The 16,907-nt window shown below is 41.6% G+C and overlaps 2 protein-coding genes across 3 annotated transcripts; one reads left to right on the plus strand and one right to left on the minus strand.

The window, feature by feature from the left end:
* Positions 1–5,720: 5,720 nt before the first annotated feature.
* Positions 5,721–10,498, minus strand: LOC9644848 (plasma membrane ATPase). The gene is made up of 22 exons (XM_024665641.1): positions 10,291–10,498; positions 10,100–10,218; positions 9,918–10,037; positions 9,757–9,855; positions 9,552–9,689; positions 9,342–9,476; positions 9,084–9,263; positions 8,809–9,015; positions 8,619–8,738; positions 8,431–8,550; positions 8,250–8,372; positions 8,081–8,185; positions 7,878–8,022; positions 7,659–7,823; positions 7,361–7,599; positions 7,275–7,307; positions 7,130–7,211; positions 6,910–7,070; positions 6,687–6,860; positions 6,427–6,609; positions 6,180–6,358; positions 5,721–6,109 (listed from the first exon to the last, which is right to left on the minus strand). The coding sequence occupies exons 2-22, from the start codon at positions 10,145–10,147 to the stop codon at positions 6,013–6,015; spliced, it is 2,853 nt and encodes a 950-aa protein (XP_024521409.1). The 5' UTR covers positions 10,148–10,218; positions 10,291–10,498; the 3' UTR covers positions 5,721–6,012.
* A 1,613-nt stretch (positions 10,499–12,111) lies between these two features.
* LOC9644849 (centromere/kinetochore protein zw10 homolog) lies at positions 12,112–15,133 on the plus strand. 2 transcript variants are annotated; one of them, XR_002991129.1, is made up of 14 exons: positions 12,112–12,666; positions 12,726–12,857; positions 12,909–13,058; positions 13,129–13,290; positions 13,346–13,576; positions 13,619–13,729; positions 13,773–13,961; positions 14,011–14,139; positions 14,200–14,277; positions 14,325–14,483; positions 14,533–14,656; positions 14,705–14,787; positions 14,838–14,978; positions 15,043–15,133. XR_002991129.1 is itself a non-coding variant. In XM_002991838.2 (13 exons), the coding sequence occupies exons 1-13, from the start codon at positions 12,118–12,120 to the stop codon at positions 14,907–14,909; spliced, it is 2,169 nt and encodes a 722-aa protein (XP_002991884.1). In that variant the 5' UTR covers positions 12,112–12,117; the 3' UTR covers positions 14,910–15,133. The 2 variants fall into 2 exon arrangements, 1 of the variants encoding a protein (XP_002991884.1); XM_002991838.2 differs by having other exon boundaries at positions 14,838–15,133.
* Positions 15,134–16,907: the final 1,774 nt, after the last annotated feature.

Below are 16,907 nucleotides of genomic sequence, written 5' to 3' on the forward strand. Positions count from 1 at the left end.
TTTTGGATCTCTGCCAATAGAGTAAAAGTTGACAATGGTGGTAACGTTGAACTTCGAATGATTGACCCAAGACACAAGCTTGCATTGACATCCTCGGCACCAGCAATGGCATTGAAGGGTGAATCCTGAAAGTTTCCTTGACGATGGCCTCAAGATATGTCAGCTTTGGGAAGTCAGACTCCAAATCCATGCCATCTCCGCCTAGATCGATGAGTCAGTCAAGTTTGCTTTCCAGTTCCATATAAGTGAGTTTATGCCATCTTGGCTCAACTGGAACATACCACAGGCCAAAAGAGTTGCTGCCAAGCAGGACGAATTCCTCCAGAAGATCATCGACGAACACAAAGCCAACAAATCCCACCCCACAACGGATTTCATGGATACTTTGCTTGAGCACAGACGAGATGACCAAGAGGTTGTCAAAGCCACCTTAGTGGAGCGGAGAATGATTCTAACATGATAATTTATACTCTGGAATGCTTTGTCATAGGAAATTCTGGCAGCAGGAACAGAGACAAGCGCATGCACAGTGGAGTGGGCTTTGCTATAAAAATCCAGATATCATGAGGAAAGCACAAGAGGAACTTGATGTTGTCATAGTCCTTGAATACTCTGGCCTCTGCTAGCTCGTCGCCACTCAAGTTCTCTCCGGGAAACCTCTTGCTCATGAGGATCCGAGTTTGTACTTTGAATGTGAGGCCCGTGAGGTGCTCTCTCGCATCTACAATACTTTGGTCTTTGCAAGCTTGGGCGAGTGATGATACGAAGTAAGAAAGCTCCTCCATTCTAACCCAAAAGAAAGAGTCGATGCATTTGACTGTGAAGAGCTCGGTGGTGCAGATCCCTCTCATGCTCTTCCAGTGATCACCACTAGCCAAAGCTATTCCCTTGAAATTGTAGCCACTGTGCTCTCCAACCAGCAAATATGGCCTGAAACTGAAAGTTGAGTCTTCAGCCTTGAACACTTGTTTTGCTAGATCTGGACTAGAAATCACAATTGCTGGGATCATCCAAGCCATCTTTTGGATTTCTATCATCATCAAGACAATTTTATTTTTCCTTTATTCCATCACCACCTCCAGCTTCACCAACTACAAATACAATATTTTCTCACAAACCATATTCAAAACCATCTTTAGGATTATATAGTTCTACTTCTCCCCCTAAATCCAGCTTGTCATTGTTTGGCTTGTACATTTTGTATAAGCATTTGCCTATGTCTCTAGAAAGTAGATTTGCTAAAAAAAACAACCTTTTATCCCCTCTATTGCAACACATGACAAGTAAGGATAATTCTTCTCACCTTTCTATTTTGGCTTGGTATTGAGTATTCCTGAGCCATGTTCTGGATCCCAGAACAGTTACATCCAAGCTTACAAGGCAATCAAATTCTGGCAAAACTAAGTTGCTTTGAAAACCATATTGAAAATTATATGGAATTATCATGTGCTTTCATTGTTTAGCATACTATAATCTTAAATTTTGTTAGCTTGGTAGTAAATAAACTTTTTTGGTGCCTACTTAAAATCATGATATAGTTATAAGACTAGTTTTCTAAGTAGTTTTTGAGTTTTCACTTCACAAGTTCATCATGGAGGTAGAGGAGATAATCACTTAATCTGTCATGCTTCTTTGGGTTGGGCTTTGTAAGTAGTGTAAGCAGTGTTGAAAAAGTATAGAACATGAAAAGTTAGACTTACTTTCCTTAATTGACGTCTTTTTCTTTCTCTATTGTGTTTACTCCACCAAAAATCTTCAGCTCTTTAAGCTAGGTAAAGATTATATGTTTTTCTCCAAAGCTATGAAGGTCTTGGAGAAGACCTAGCTCATATCCTTGTGCATCCAATGTGCTAATTGAGTTTACAAATGGTGTTTTGTTCAATTTGTCTTGTCTAGAATTCTAATATGCACTATTGTTTTGTATTGTTAGAGCTTGCTATCACATCCACTACAATATCATTATATTTCTAGTTGATTTTGACATTTTGCAAATTGAATGATTGTATACAAGGATGCATGGAAATGATTTTGGACTTGGAAGATGGTTGAAGTTGGGAGCAATAGTATAAATAATGTGTTATAGTTCTTTGTTATAGCAAGGTATAGTGTACTTGACATATAAAGTGTTCAGAACTAGTAAAATAAGATAGTTTTGTGTATAAGCTATGGTTTGGTCTAAAAGTAGTTGAAAAAGAACAAAGATCCAATGATATAACAATGGAAATTGGAAACCTCTTTGAAGAGACCACAACTTTGGATATGGTAATAGTTGAGTTTAATCTTTGAGGAAGAAGTTTTAAACATAAATAGTTATAAAAGTATAGAATACTAAATAGGTACTTCTCTTGAGATAAGGTGATGGCTAATTAATATAGTCAAAATTAATATGTGATGGCAGTGAATATACCTAAAATATGCTTTGATATTCTAGGATATTCTACCATCTAACGGTTGATATTCATTTAGATTAATCTTGTATTTATAAACATGTTTATAATTTATAAAATTTCTTAAACCCTTTCTAGTATATTCTTTTTTATTCTATCATCTAATGGTTGATATGCAATAAGATTAATCTTGTATTTATAAACTACAAATATGCTTATAATTATAAACTTTGGATTAGTAAGTAAGAATAACACTACTATTAAGCAAACCAAGTGTTAATTTGTTAATATAATTTTCTTTGAACTACCCATACATGCAATAGAGTTTATCATGCACCAAGAACAGAAGGTGGTGCACTAGGTTTTATCTCTGTTCATCATTCTAGATTGAATCAATAAAAGGGCTAAGGTAAGAGAATGATTGTGAAAACCACATCTTAGAAAAGGCTATGCCATCACTAATAATGAATAAGCATTGTACCTACATGTATGAGTGACCCCCCCCCCCCCCCCCTCATGTGTGGCCATCTCCCACATAAGAGCTCTAGCAATTTCATATAGGTATACAACTTTTGATATTGGAGTTTATAGATAGCTTTAGTATATATATTGAAAACAAGTGAGTTCATTCTTGGGAAAGATTGTTTAACAAATAATATAGAGAGCACAAAAGTGAAGAATTCAAATCTTACTAGTAGTTTTGATGATTTCAATTTTCTATGGGCATGGTGGTATGGCTGGACCATTGCCAGAAACGTTGAATAAATTATGCATAACTTTCACATTATGATAATTTGATATATAGAGCATCAACCACATTAAAGAGGGAACATTGGGATTCACTCTCAAGTCACAACTTCATCTAGTAAGTCCATAAGTAGAACCTCATGCTGTAGTGGGTTCTTGTCGAAGGGGGTTGGTAGAACATCCTCTAGCTCCTTTAGTCTAAAATTACTGTAAGCCATATTGCAAAATAAGATATAGTGGTAAGGCATGTTTAAAACTTACCAAATGGTGGAAATTGTAGTGGCGATGGAAATTCCAGCAGAGTTATAAAAAGCTACATACTCAGCCTCTACTTCAACATCTTCCTTGTTACTCATCTAATTGTTGTTCAGGAATGAAACTTCCTCCTCTGCTCCAAGGGAAGCTCTTTGCCTAGAAGATCAAAAGGATCGTTATTTAGTTTTTGTGTGCATGGTTCATCTTCTTTACTCTAAAAATGTTCACTACCACTTGCACTAGTGCTAGATGAAGCTCCTAATAGAAAAACTTGAGAAGAGGATATACAAAGCTTTGAAAACATAAATGTTTATCATTTTGATTAGTTTTCTCCATCCTCACTTGTGCTTGCTTCTGGTAGCTGAAACAATTCATATGAGTCCTCATGTTGAAGAGGAAGATGACTGTAGACTTGAAACAATTACTATTGTTGCAAATGCTTACTTAAATTCTATATATAAGCTAGTAGTACAGTTTACTGCCCACTACCTATCTCCCCACCACCCACTACACCTTCCACCACTGCCTATCACCACATCACCACCACCCAACCGATTGTAATTCACTAAAAATATATAGTGAATATTTATATGTCCATAAGGGTCCTCCAGATCTTCCATCTTGTACACTTCAATCTTCACCAGCTTGTTCCTCAAGTGTGAGGCCCCAATCCGCTCACAGCCCCCAGTGGTGAGGCTCTACACTGACTCGAGACAGGTTGGAGACAGCACAGATTGTCTACATTTGCTCTTGCCAAAGGTTGCATGCTGTGGTATAGTCTTTTGGAACAGTGAGAGGTTCACGGAACAGGTGCATCGTGAGTCGACACAGCGAATCCAATAGGAAGTCTTGCCTCGTGTGCTTGTGCGGCGATGGCACGACTTCATTTAGCAGCTGGACATGGGTGGGAAGAAGCCAAATTTCATTCTCCACGGTAAGGAGGCTTCGCATTTTTTATTTGGCTATTGAAAAGCTAGAGCAGCTCTTGGAATTCTAATGGAGAACCTCAAGACTCAGAAGGGCTGGGCAGTGGGCTCACTCCCTGCTCATGGGAATGCGTCAAGCTCATGCCCAGCTGGTGGGAACCCCTCCCGCAACCTTGGCGTGTCAAAAAGGCATGGGCAGGAAAGCGCTCGTGCAGTCTTCATCTAGCGGCAGTCTTCGTGGTCCAAAATCCTTGTGAGGACCAAAGCCCACACAAGCATGGATTTTGGACCACGAAGACTGCCGCTAGATGAAGACTGCAAGAGTGCTTTCCTGCCCATGCGTTTTTGACACGCCACTATGTAATTCTAAGTATAATTATTTTCTCAAAAAAATGACTTTTCAAAAGTTAAATTTTAACTTATATTTTGTGGTAAAAAAGGCCATTGAACTTGGATGAATGTCTACTTAAATGGACCTTGATTTTGAGCAAATGCCCCAATTATTATCATGTTGTCAATAGGAATGCTCAATGGTGCTATTGAATAAATTCTTGGATGGTGTATTATAATGTGTAAGGAGAACAACTTAAAAGTTAGTCTATAAGGGTTAAAATATAGAGAAAAGAACCTACAAATAAGTGTACCTTTTTTTTCAATTGGTTGAAAGTTTTGGGATATAGAGAATTAAATATCATTTGGTTTAAGTAACATTAAGATGAGTGACCTAGAAAAGCTGAATTAAAGAGCTCATGTAATGTGCCTGATTGAAAACTGGCAATAGTTTAAATTCCACCCTATTATATAAGTTTGATCTTTACCTTATACAACTCCATCACTTTTATTGCCAGTTCTTGAAACCACCTATAGTAGTGTAAGAGCTATGCTTTTGGAATGGCAAAAAACTTCATTATCATTGTGGTGAGAGGTTGGAGGACAAGAGCATTGAGCCTCTAGTAATTGTAGTTACTAGGGGCAACAACGTTTGTGATCAAAAGAAAAACATGTAAAAACAAAAAGTTAGTGTGGGAGATGGTGCTTGAAACATAAGTAAAATACCTCAAGCCATGGGGAGGTGCAAGCTAGGTTAGGATGATAGAAGGTCTAATAAAGCTATCACTAGTTCTTGCACAAGCATAGTTGGCACTGCCTGCACCTCCAACGGTGAAGGCACTAGCACTCATGCTACCACTAGCAATTGCAGTGGTGTCTGATCCATTGCATTGATCCTCTATGTTTTCAAGGATCTAGCCTACATAAACAACGCAAAGATAATAGAGAGAGAAGGACAAAGAAGAGAAAGAGTTCATCATGGATTGATCTGACTCACATATCCTTCAATCCAAGTTGAAGACTTAAGATCAAGCCTTGATCCAAAGTGCTTGATTGATAAATTTCATGGTGGGAATGACCATAATATGATTGCCATTGGTAAAGAAAATCATGCCAAAATTCTGAAGGGAGCAATAAAGGGCAAAACTAACCCTAACCCTATGCCAATTTTTTTCATGGACGTCAGCCCTAGGACTAAAGGTTTTCCTAAACTCAAATAGTTAGTCGGCATCATCAAGAACAACAAAAAGCGTCATGCCACTCTTAATCTCATCAAAGTTATGACCTCCCTTCTTGTACTGGCCAGGAAATTTTTGGTTCTCTCGGATAGCTTGGCAAATTTCTTCAACGTTCTCGAAAATCTTCGTTTACACGGTGTAGTGCTGCTGGATCGTGTCTATGTCCAATCCCTTGAGCCTCACCACCGATTCGACGTGACCCTTGAGCGTAAGAAGCTCCCTCAACCTGGATCAATCCACCAGCGTCGATCATCACACATGAAAACTTTCTATGAACCAAAAACTTTTCTTTTTACCTGGCGATCTCGGCACGCCTCTTGGCTTGCTCCGCGATCTCGGACAGCTCCTTGTAGCTGCCCCTGTCTTGAGTCATCTTTGTTTCCGGTGGATGGAGCCCGTGGAGTGTTCGCTGGGCGTGAGCCCATTGAGCCTCACGGGCCTCCTTTCCAAAGTCCTTTTGGGTTGTAAAAGCAGTCTGTTCGTGAAAAGAAAAGCCAGTGAGCAATCTGGAAACTTCAAGAAGAAGAAAGAAAGATCACGGACCTTATTCTCGATCATGTTCTGCCATGCTTTGCCGCTTAGCACGTAACGCACGAAGATCTTTAGGAAGTCTAGAGGGATGTAAGTTACGAGACTGTAAAGCCAGATAGCACCAGCCCATCCCCAGCCAATTCCTTTGATACCAGCAAAATTCCACCTTGCATACACAGCAAGGAGCGTTGCCACCTGAAAGAAAAAAAAGTTAAAGACCAAACGACGGCAGGAAAAAGAAAAAGAAAAAAGAGATGATGAGAGCTCATTACCATCTGAGCGACAAGAAACGCCGAAAGCAACAAGAATCCCGGACGCTCAAAGTATGAAAAGCTTCGTGACCTTGTGACAAAGATTAGTGCCTGACTCACGATACTGACTTGCAGGTACACCGCAGCAGTCAATTCCCTGTTGCTGTCTTTGATGGTTCTAAGGTGGAACTTGCTCTGCGGGAATCACTCGCTTTATGTCAGCTTAGAGACCGAGAGACTCTACCTCAAAAAAGTCGGTCTTGTAGATCATCCAGAAGAATAACACTGTCATCAATCCCATGTAGGTCCCGAGAACGATGCCGGTTGTGAAGATTTCCCGGAGCTTCCAACTATCAGGCAGCGGAGAAGGTTTGACACGATCTTTTGAGATTGTCATGATGGTACCTGCAGGGACACGCGACATCCTGTTCATCAAACACATAAAAGAAAGATAATGCACCCACCATCATTCAGAATGGCAATGATAAGAACCATGAATGGAGCAAAGTCGAATTTCCATATGAGAGCAAGTAGCATAAAGCCGAGCTAGAAAGATAAACAGTGGTCAGTGACGCCTGAGCAGCATCATATATGTAAAATGTAACTTACCACTATACGGATTGTGATCGACACGGCATAAATCTGTGGAGACAGCTTATAGTTTAGAGAAGTAAAGACGTTGCAACGCTGCTTACCGTGTAGTTTTTCATACGCTGGAAGATAGCACGGCTGGTAAGAACAGCACTGATAATCACACTAAGGCCGGGCTCAGTTAGAACAATATCAGATGCACTCCTTGCCGCGTCAGTAGCATCTGCTACAGCAATACCAATGTCTGCCTTCTTTAACGCAGGAGCGTCGTTCACACCATCGCCAGTCATACCGCAGATATGCTTCTTTTCTTGCAGCTTCTTCACAATTTCATACTTGTGTTCTAGACACAGAAGTAAATCATAAGCACGAGTCTTCTCAAGTGCCAAACGAAAAGCTTACCTGGGAATACTCCAGCAAAACCATCAGCCTTTTCAATCAGCTCCTCAACCGGAAGCGCAGCAAGATTCTCATCTTTGTGGTTTCCAAGCAGCGAAGAAGATGGATACATGTTTGTCCCCATCCCAAGACGGCGACCAGTTTCCTTCGCAATTGCCAATTGATCACCTAGAGAAAACGAAAGCTCACTTTAGGCACTCACAACTGACAGGGAAATCTCACCTGTGATCATTTTAACGTTTACACCAAGATTCAAAGCCCGGCGAATGGTTTCAGCGCTGTCGTGACGGGGAGGGTCAAAGAGAGGCATCAGTCCACAGAACCTCCATGGTCCTCCCGGACTTTCCTTGTTCTTCTCGGGTACGTCCTATGAATACAAAACTTTGTAAGGAACTAGTCTCTTAGGACAAAAAAAAGTGCCAGACCTGTATGGCAACGGCAAGAGAACGAAGCCCTCGCTCAGCGAACTTGTCGATGATGGAGTGAACCTTGTCTGCTATTTCGGACTTATTGTGAGCCAAGGCGAGAATCTTCAGAAGCAAACATAGCTTTAGCCAAATCAGAAAGCAAAAGAAAATACTGGGTTGTTCGAACCTGCTCAGGAGCTCCTTTACTTGTTCTGTGCCACTTTCCATCGGAGTCAATGTAGGTGAGTGCTGTCCTCTTGTCCACAGGATTGAAAGGCAGAAAGTGCACTTCCGTGACATTAGCCCGAGCCTGTCACACTCATTCCAGTTAAGCTAGCTTCAAACTTTAAACAGCGGGAGCCACAGACCTCTTTAGGATCCGCAAGCATTCCAACAATGGCCGTGTCTATTGCATCCTGGTTCTCAGTTCGAGACGCTCTCGCAGCCAACAACACTACCATTTCCTTGTCCACTCCTTTCGTAAACACCTGAAAATATAATAATACGCACTATGAGAATCTCTGAGCACTTAAAAAACTGATGTCAAGTCACTCGCCTCGATAAGGTTTTTGTCGACTGTGAGTTTGTTCAGTGTCAATGTACCCGTCTTATCACTGCACAGGACATCCATTCCAGCCATTTCTTCGATAGCAGTCATGCGCTTTGTAATAGCTCCCTGTAGTTCCATAGAATTGTTTAGGAACGTCAAATAGAAAGAATGAAAACTAAAACAACTTTTAACGAACCTGTGTCGACAGGCGGTGAGAACCAATAGCCATGGTAACAGACAAAACCGTCGGCATTGCAATTGGAATCCCGCCAATGAGCAACACAAGCAAATTGTTGATGCCATCACGATACTTCCTCCTCTGGATTGGATACATGACGATGATCTCGATCACCATTCCAATGGCAATGGAGCAGATGCAAAAGTTTCCAATCGCAGTGAGCACCTTCAAGCAGCAGCCACAAGGAGTAAGATCCAACTTCCCGTGCAGAGACGCAGAAAAGACTTTTTTACCTTTTGAAAGTGGCCAACTTGGTTAGTGGTGTCAACTAAATGCGCGGCCTTCCCGAAGAAGGTATGGACTCCCGTGGCAATCACAACCGCCTCAATCTCTCCTTGCTTGCACGTCGATCCAGAGAAGACCTCATCACCTGGATTCTTGGTCACTGGGAGCGATTCTCCAGTCAGTGCCGACTGAATAATATCAAGTGTTAGAATCGTTCTTGAGCGACAGGAAAAACTTGCCATATCAGCGATAAGATATGATCAGACCTGGTCAATCTTCAGCGGATCACCATGGAGCAGCCTCGCGTCAGCTGGGATGATATCACCGAGCTTGATGCTGATGATATCACCGGGAACTAAGATCTGAGCGTCTTGCTCCTGCCACTTGCCGTCCCTCAACACCTATAGGAAAACACCAACGTTCTTTCAGCTCCTGACTGGAACTCGAGAACGTTACAAGGCAGCGAACAAAGATACCTTGGTTTTTGGAGCTAGCCGCGCCATTAGAGCGGCCGCGGCGTTCCCCGCATTGTTCTCCTCAATGAAAGAGATGGTGGAATTTATCACGAGGAGGATGACTATTCCCACAAAGTCTTCCCAGTCCGGCGGCTCTCCCTATAGTAACAAGCGAGAGCGAAGAGTCAACTAAGAGAGCCGAGAATAAAAAGTTTAAGTCCCTTACGTCTCCATTCGCAAGAACAATCGCCATGATAGCAGCCGCCTCCATGACCCAAGAGAGAGGATTCCACATAAATCCCAAGAACTTGAGGAATTTGCTCTCCTGGAGTAGCAAGGCAATGGAAATGAGCACCATGCAGGCAAAGATCGATCCATCGATCGCACCTTTTTCTCCTCGAGCTTGTTGTAGCCGAAGATCTTGAGCCGATTCTCTCCCTCGGTGCTGGTGAGACCAACCTCGGTACATTTGAGCTGCTGGAACACCTCCTCCACTGGAATTCGCTCCTGGAATCCCACCGATTGAGCGTTAGCGCTTGAAATTTCGAGCCAAGAACAGCGCCGCTCACCAGATCGACGTTCTCGTCAAGAACAAGCCCCTTGCCATCGGCCGCCATGGTGTCTCTCCCGATCGGCGAAAAGCCCCCTCGCGGCAGGGATTCCCTACGCCGATCCGTCACTCATCCAGCTGCAAATCGCGCGACGCGGAATTAGAATCACAGCAAGACCATCGCCACGAAGAATATGAAAAGACACACACAAGAAAATCGATCAAGAAAAACCTTGGAGCTCTCCACCGGGAGAGAAAGAAAAGAGAACTATAGCCTAGGTAGAAATGTTTTTTGGGGGAACCTATCAATATAAGTATAAATATGGAATCGATCGAGCAATGAGCAAGTAAAGACGAGAAAAATGGCTCGAGAGGCGACTGGCGAGTGGAAGACGTTGCTATCGCGGCGCAAGAAAAAAAAGCATCGATCCAAATCGATCAAAGGGGTGACCTTTGTTAGCCTAAACCAGGAGCCAAGAAATATTTGCCTGTGGTTCTATAATTCACCAGAGCTGCGCCGGTTGGAGCACGTAAGTTCTCGCGCGAGGCGTCGAAAAAGAGGACTGGACCGCTTGGGGCGGGGTTAGCCGGGGTTTTTATACCTGGGCTACAAGAACACGACGACTGTGGAGGCCCAAGTGGCCCAATGGAAGGAAACCGGGAACGAGTTTTAATTTTGGGGGGAGATTTTTCTTTTTCCTTTCGTGGCAGGCTCTATAGAGTGGACCGCGAATTATTTTTCGCAGATGGAACCTTGGATACGACGACTTAAAACCCGGAGAGACCGCTTTACTTTATACAACAGGGGATGACCTCTTGACACTATTTGCCGCATATTGGGATTTGCTAAGGGTGGTTGACGCACGCATTGTGAAACTATTAGGTTAATGGATTAGTATTAGGCACAAGCCAAAGGTTGTGTCTTTTGTGGGGGGACATAAGTTGGCGGCATGGTCTGTGGAATCAGATAGTAAACAAAGGGTTTTTAAAGGTTGTAGCAAATGCCGCGGCGCGGCAAAGGAAATAGAGGTGGGAAAAGATTTGATCCAACGGCCGTCGACTTTTCCATCCCTATCGTTTTCTGGAACCTTTGAATTTGCGGTGACGGATATACTCCACCCCTCCAACCGAGATTCCATTGCCCTTCTCGTCAACTCTGGGCGGCTTACGTGTATATTTTATATGCTTTTTGATTTTCTGCGTCCCACCTTTCAAGCTCACTGGGGAGCATGTTATCATCAATCATAATCGTCCCAAGTTGAAAAACGAAAAGAAAACTATCAAAAAAATCAAAATGCGAGAGATCGATCAAGGCGGCGTACTAGAGGGCGTTGGAATCTCGGGGCGAATCTATAGAGGCAACTTTGCTTTCGATTTCAATGCCAGCCTTTCTTTTTCGCAGTTGTGGGTGGATTCACGGACGGGTGCGCAGCTTCCAGCCCTGGACCAGCTAAAATCTTCCCCTGGAATCTTCCCGGAATCTCCCTGGCTTGTAAGGCTCTTTGGTTGGTTAAACAACTCCCTAAAGCCCTATCATTGACAACGAAAGATGCCTCCATTCCCTTGACAATCAAACAAAACCGGGGCTTATATATTTATGATCACGTAGTTTAATCGTATCGGAGCTTAGCACGTTCGAATCCAACGAGAATCTCCACGCGACACATACAAACATTCAAGGTCCTGTGATGAATCGATCCCAAAACAAAAGCTTGAGAGCGCAAAATTGTCCATTGGCTTTGTCAAATTGTGCAGCGCCCTTGTGTGCACGGAAACGTTAACGAGAGAAAGAGTGACCATCTTTTCATTCCAATGGCTGGACATGGTTGACTAGAGACGAAACCACTCGTCACGGGCTCGATTACCTGTCCCGGCAATGTCTCCCAAAAGTCAACACGCTGAGCCCTATTTTCTCGAAAATTCCACGACTCGCAAATGGTTAAAAACCGGGTTATTGTCAACGCAAGTCAATCTAAACCTAAATTCTAGAGCCCTAGAAATGATATACTTTAAAAATTTAGGGTTCTTGGGGAAGAAATGGAGGAGCTCCTGGCGCCTCTGCTATGCGGGATCGACTACGCCCATGGAGGAGGCAAGACAATGCCGCTCACCACGCCCGATCTCCAGCTCCTGTCAGAGAGGATGCAGGTACGCGCGGAGGAGATGAAGGATCGCGTCTTCGCCACCGTGAAGAGCCGCTACAGCAAGATTACGGAGCTCGCTCGTCGCGCTAGCACTGCCGCATTGGATGTAGAGGCCGTGGATTCCCAGCTCCGGGCTCTCCTGGACGATTCATCGCTCCGGATCGGGGATACTTCTTTCGATTCCAAGCTGTGGAAGCTCTCGGCGGAGGTGAAGGGGATCAGGAGTGAGCTGAGGGTGAAAACATCGGCTTTGGCCGTGGTGAAATCCACCGTCGAGGTCCGTGATCGCTTGCTAGCTGGGAAAGAGCTCTTCGATGCAGGCCAAATTCTAAGCGGTGCGAGGAAAATCGCCGAAGTGAAGGGAATCGTCGACGATGATGACGAAGATACGCTCTTGATGCATGAACTTCTCAAGCAGCTGTTATCAAGGATTTATTCCGAGGTATGTCTCCTTTCACCCTTTCAGGTTTATTTTTTCATTCTTCTTTTCTTTTTTCCCAGGTGGATTCTCTACTTGCAGGCTTATGTTCTAAAGTTGTCTCCGTGAATTTTACTGAAGGAATATTGGCTGTGAACTTTGTGACAGTTGCGGGATCTCGACATAACTTTGTAGCAATACTGGAGACAATGGAGGTAGCTTTCTTGAAATCCAGGTTTGCGTTTTCACTGAATTTCTCTTGACAGGTACTTGGACTCCTCGATGGCTTCCTTGGTCGTTTCACAGATAATTTGTGTAAGCTGTTGGCTCTCTTAGTCCACTCTGCTACTGTCGTGAGAGTGGAGCAAGACAGTGACCGTGCAGTACTAAGGATCACTAGAGACGAGAATGCAAGAGTAAGTTTCTTCTTTTTGTGTTTGTGATGATGTGTTAGTCTGTGATTTTTGTGAATTCCATTGAAACCAGGTAAATCAATCATCTGTAGAAGGCGTTTATAAAAAAGTACTGGACTTTGTAAAGTTTATCAACGAGCATCTTTTACACCGCCAGAAAGTATGGATGCTAAAGCTGGGCAGGTCGATTTGGCCAAGGCTTGCCGATATGATAATCCAGAATCACTTACGCAAGGTTACAGTATTTTTGGTGATCCTGGTGGAGACTGACCTTTTGGATTGTGTTGCAGGCAATTCCTGCCGATCATACACAGTTCCAACATTTTGAACAGATTCAAATCCTTACGTCAGAATTCGAAGAAGCTCTCGAAGCCGAAAACTTTGTCAGTGTGGACGACGAAGGTGGACTACTTAGCAACTTCACAGCCGATGTCGAGATTCATTTTTCTGCGAACAAAAGAAAAGATTTGCTGGCTAAAGCTCGAGACATTATCATACGTTTTGATTATCGGTTGCTTCTGGTAAGTTCATTCACTACTTTCGTATGGCTAATGTCCGTGCAGGATATGGCAGCAGAGAGGGAGGAGAAAGACCGACTTATTTTTAGGGAAGACAAGTATGTTGTATCCTACCTTCCAAAACAGCTTTTACCCATTGTACAGGATACATTGAAGGTATACTTTTACTTTCTCTTCTTGAATTAGTGCTTTGTTGTAGGATGCTTGCTCATCGACACCAAGACTAGCTTTGGAGCTTTATAAAGTCGCCCGAGACATTGTGCTGCTCTACCGAGCAATCGTTCCTTCTCAGGTCTTGGTGTCTGACAAATCCTCAGTGAAAGCAGCACCAGTATTTTACAATGACTGCCTCTACATTGCACATGAGTTGACGACTTACTCCCAGCAGGTTTGTGGACCTCAAGAGTATCCAGTTTCTTACGCTCTGTGATCTGCAGTATAGCTCGTCACTGCCTGCCGATCTGCAACAGTCATGCACTTTGATGGACCTCGTTTCGGTGTTTCAATCCATGGGATACAATATGCTTTCAACACATGTTAAGCTGATAAACAATCAGCTCCTGCAGGTTTGTAAAAGAAAAAAAAAGAAAATGCTATTCAGCTTTGCAGAAATGTCTTGTTTGTAGGCTCTGGACAGTGCTAATGGATTCAAATCGACGGATGAGAGAAGAGGCCGTGAAAGGGCGCAGTCTGCACTGCAACAGGTACAGTTTCTGTCAAAGATAGACTTTGCTGGAACTTCCTTTCGCAGGTTGTATCAATCTTTAGATCTACGCACAACGTCTGGCAAGAATTTCTACCCAGCAGTTTTCAAGTGAAGCAGTTGACAATGCTGGCTGACTCACTTGTTAGCAGAATTGTTTATGAAGTTCTGTCTATCAAAGACATGGCTGCCGAAGAAACTGTTCAGGTAAACAAAGTCTGGGTGGTGTTATCAGTTTTACAATCACTTCATCCAGTTGCACAACTTACTGGACGAGCTGATACTGGACTTGGGCTCGGTGCTGGCTTCTGTCGAGAAACATAGCAGGAAATCACTCGACATCCTTGTACCGTCGTGGAGAAAACTAAAACGCTTATCTGGTAACGCCAGTTTTTCTCGTCTTGGCTGACATGGAAAACTTGTTCCAGAGTTATTGGAGATGTCCTTGAGGCCCATCACGAAAGCATGGGAGAGTGGAATTCTCCCGTCGGCAGGATTCTCGCCAGCCGAGGTGGGTGTACTATGGAGTTCTCTGAAAGAGATATTTGGTCTTTCGGTCAGGTCCAGAGCTTGATCAAGGCGATATTCACGGACACCTCGTTGAGAGCGGAGTGCCTTGAAAGAATAGTTTGATGTTCCTTTGCGGGCCAAATTTCCAAACAGTTTTGTGATATTTTCTTTCAGCGAGAAGCAGCTACTCGGGTGAGTGTTTTGCTGGTCGAAACTTTTTCTCCAGTTGCCTTTTCTTTTTTCATGCTTTTTCTAGTTGCGAAACACATTCTGGCAAATCTTCTTTTTTTTTTGGCGTGAGTTCGTGATCAATGCAAATCAAAGTAGCCTTCGTGCTTCGTAGCAAACGCGACTCTTTGTGCTTTAAGGGCACGATATAAAAGTTGATATCAAGCTCACGAACAATCATCAAGACAGATGACTTTATAAGCCATTGACTTAGTGAAAAATTGAAGAAACTTTATAATACTTTTCCTCCTCTAGGAAAAATGTTATAAGCTTTCTTATATAGGTGTTAGATTTTCTCCATTTGTTTTGTGATGTTTTTCCTCTTCAGCAGAATTAATGTTCAAAGTGCACACTTTCTAAATTCTGGATATCAAAGTTCAATTCATTACCAGAGTATTCATGAAAACGACCTTATTAACTTTAGAAATCTTGAGGGAGAAAAAGAATTTTCATTATCTATTGCACAAATATTTGGTAAAAAATGATGAAGGCAGAACTCTAGAAATCAAGAAATTAAATTTTTGGACCAATGTGGAATGGCAAATGTACCATTTTACAAAAGCAGTATTTGAAACATTTTTTATAATTAAATCCATAGGCATTATTTAGCCTTATTAAATGAAGTTGTTAAAAATGGATGGAAAAACTTAGAAGCATATTTAGAACCCATACAAGGTAATTCATACAAAGAAGCATGAAAATCTTAAGATAGTAAGTCAAAATACATTACTTATTAAATAGTTCAAAAGTTAAAGGTTTAATTTTACCACCTAAGCATAATGTGCAATATAAAAAATAACTTAAGCAATATTATAAATAAAGGTAAAATTTGCTATTTACATTTTCAATTAGATACTGATAATAAATATTAAATGCCCAAATAGGAGTGTCTAACAATCTTTGATTACAAGATTGCCCCCATAGTTAATAAGCTTATTGAAAGTTATTGTAAATTTTTAACATATTATTTCTATGAAAAACATTATATTTAGCATATTGTTTTTTATGATATATAAACTTATTTGAAGATAGCATTTATAAAAGTTTTTTTTCTTTTCCTTCTTCAGCTTTTAATTTTCAATTGCACTTGGAGGAGAAACTTTGAAAATATTTAAAGTCTAAATCCAAAGACAAAATGATTCTTCAAATGAAAAAGAAGATAACCATATGTCCAAAAACAAAATTATAAATAAAGATCTAAACCTCTTAAAATACTCAAGAAAATATTAATTCAGATTGAATCAAAGGATGGATTATGGTGTAAGAAATGCTAGAATAAATGTCACATTGCTAAAAAATGTAATTTACAAGTTTTTAAATGCTAAATATAGGACTTATCGCTATTGTAATATGACTAAAGTTGCTCAATTTGATAACACATCTAATTGGACTCAAGCTAATAGAGGCCAATATGATCAACCAGAACAAAACCAACAAAGTGATAGCAAAATTAACAATACATGAAAACTATAATTATGGCTATTCAAACAACCAAAACAACCTTATCAACCACCATATCAACAACCTTACTAACAACTATTATATCAATTATTATATTAATAATATTATAAAAATAATCAGTATAAAGACCAAAGTAGCTTGGGGCTTCTATTGCTCGTCAAATGAAATACTTAATTCTTTCAGCCTGGAGGTCATTGGCTTGTGATTTGGAGAACATACTGAATTGTAGTGCTTTGCACTTTTGTGTTACTTTATATGTTCATGTGTTCTCATTATTTTCGTTAAATTAATAACCACTAAACCAAGATAGTAGACCTCCAAATAACAACCAATCCAACCATAGACAACCTCTTATATTAAGATATTAAGGAATAAGAACCCATAGAAAACAAACTTGTAGTGTGCATAATCACAAAAGCACAAAGTAAATAT

This window comes from Selaginella moellendorffii, unplaced genomic scaffold (assembly GCF_000143415.4).
Source record: "Selaginella moellendorffii unplaced genomic scaffold, v1.0 SELMOscaffold_125, whole genome shotgun sequence".
NCBI lineage: Eukaryota > Viridiplantae > Streptophyta > Lycopodiopsida > Selaginellales > Selaginellaceae > Selaginella > Selaginella moellendorffii.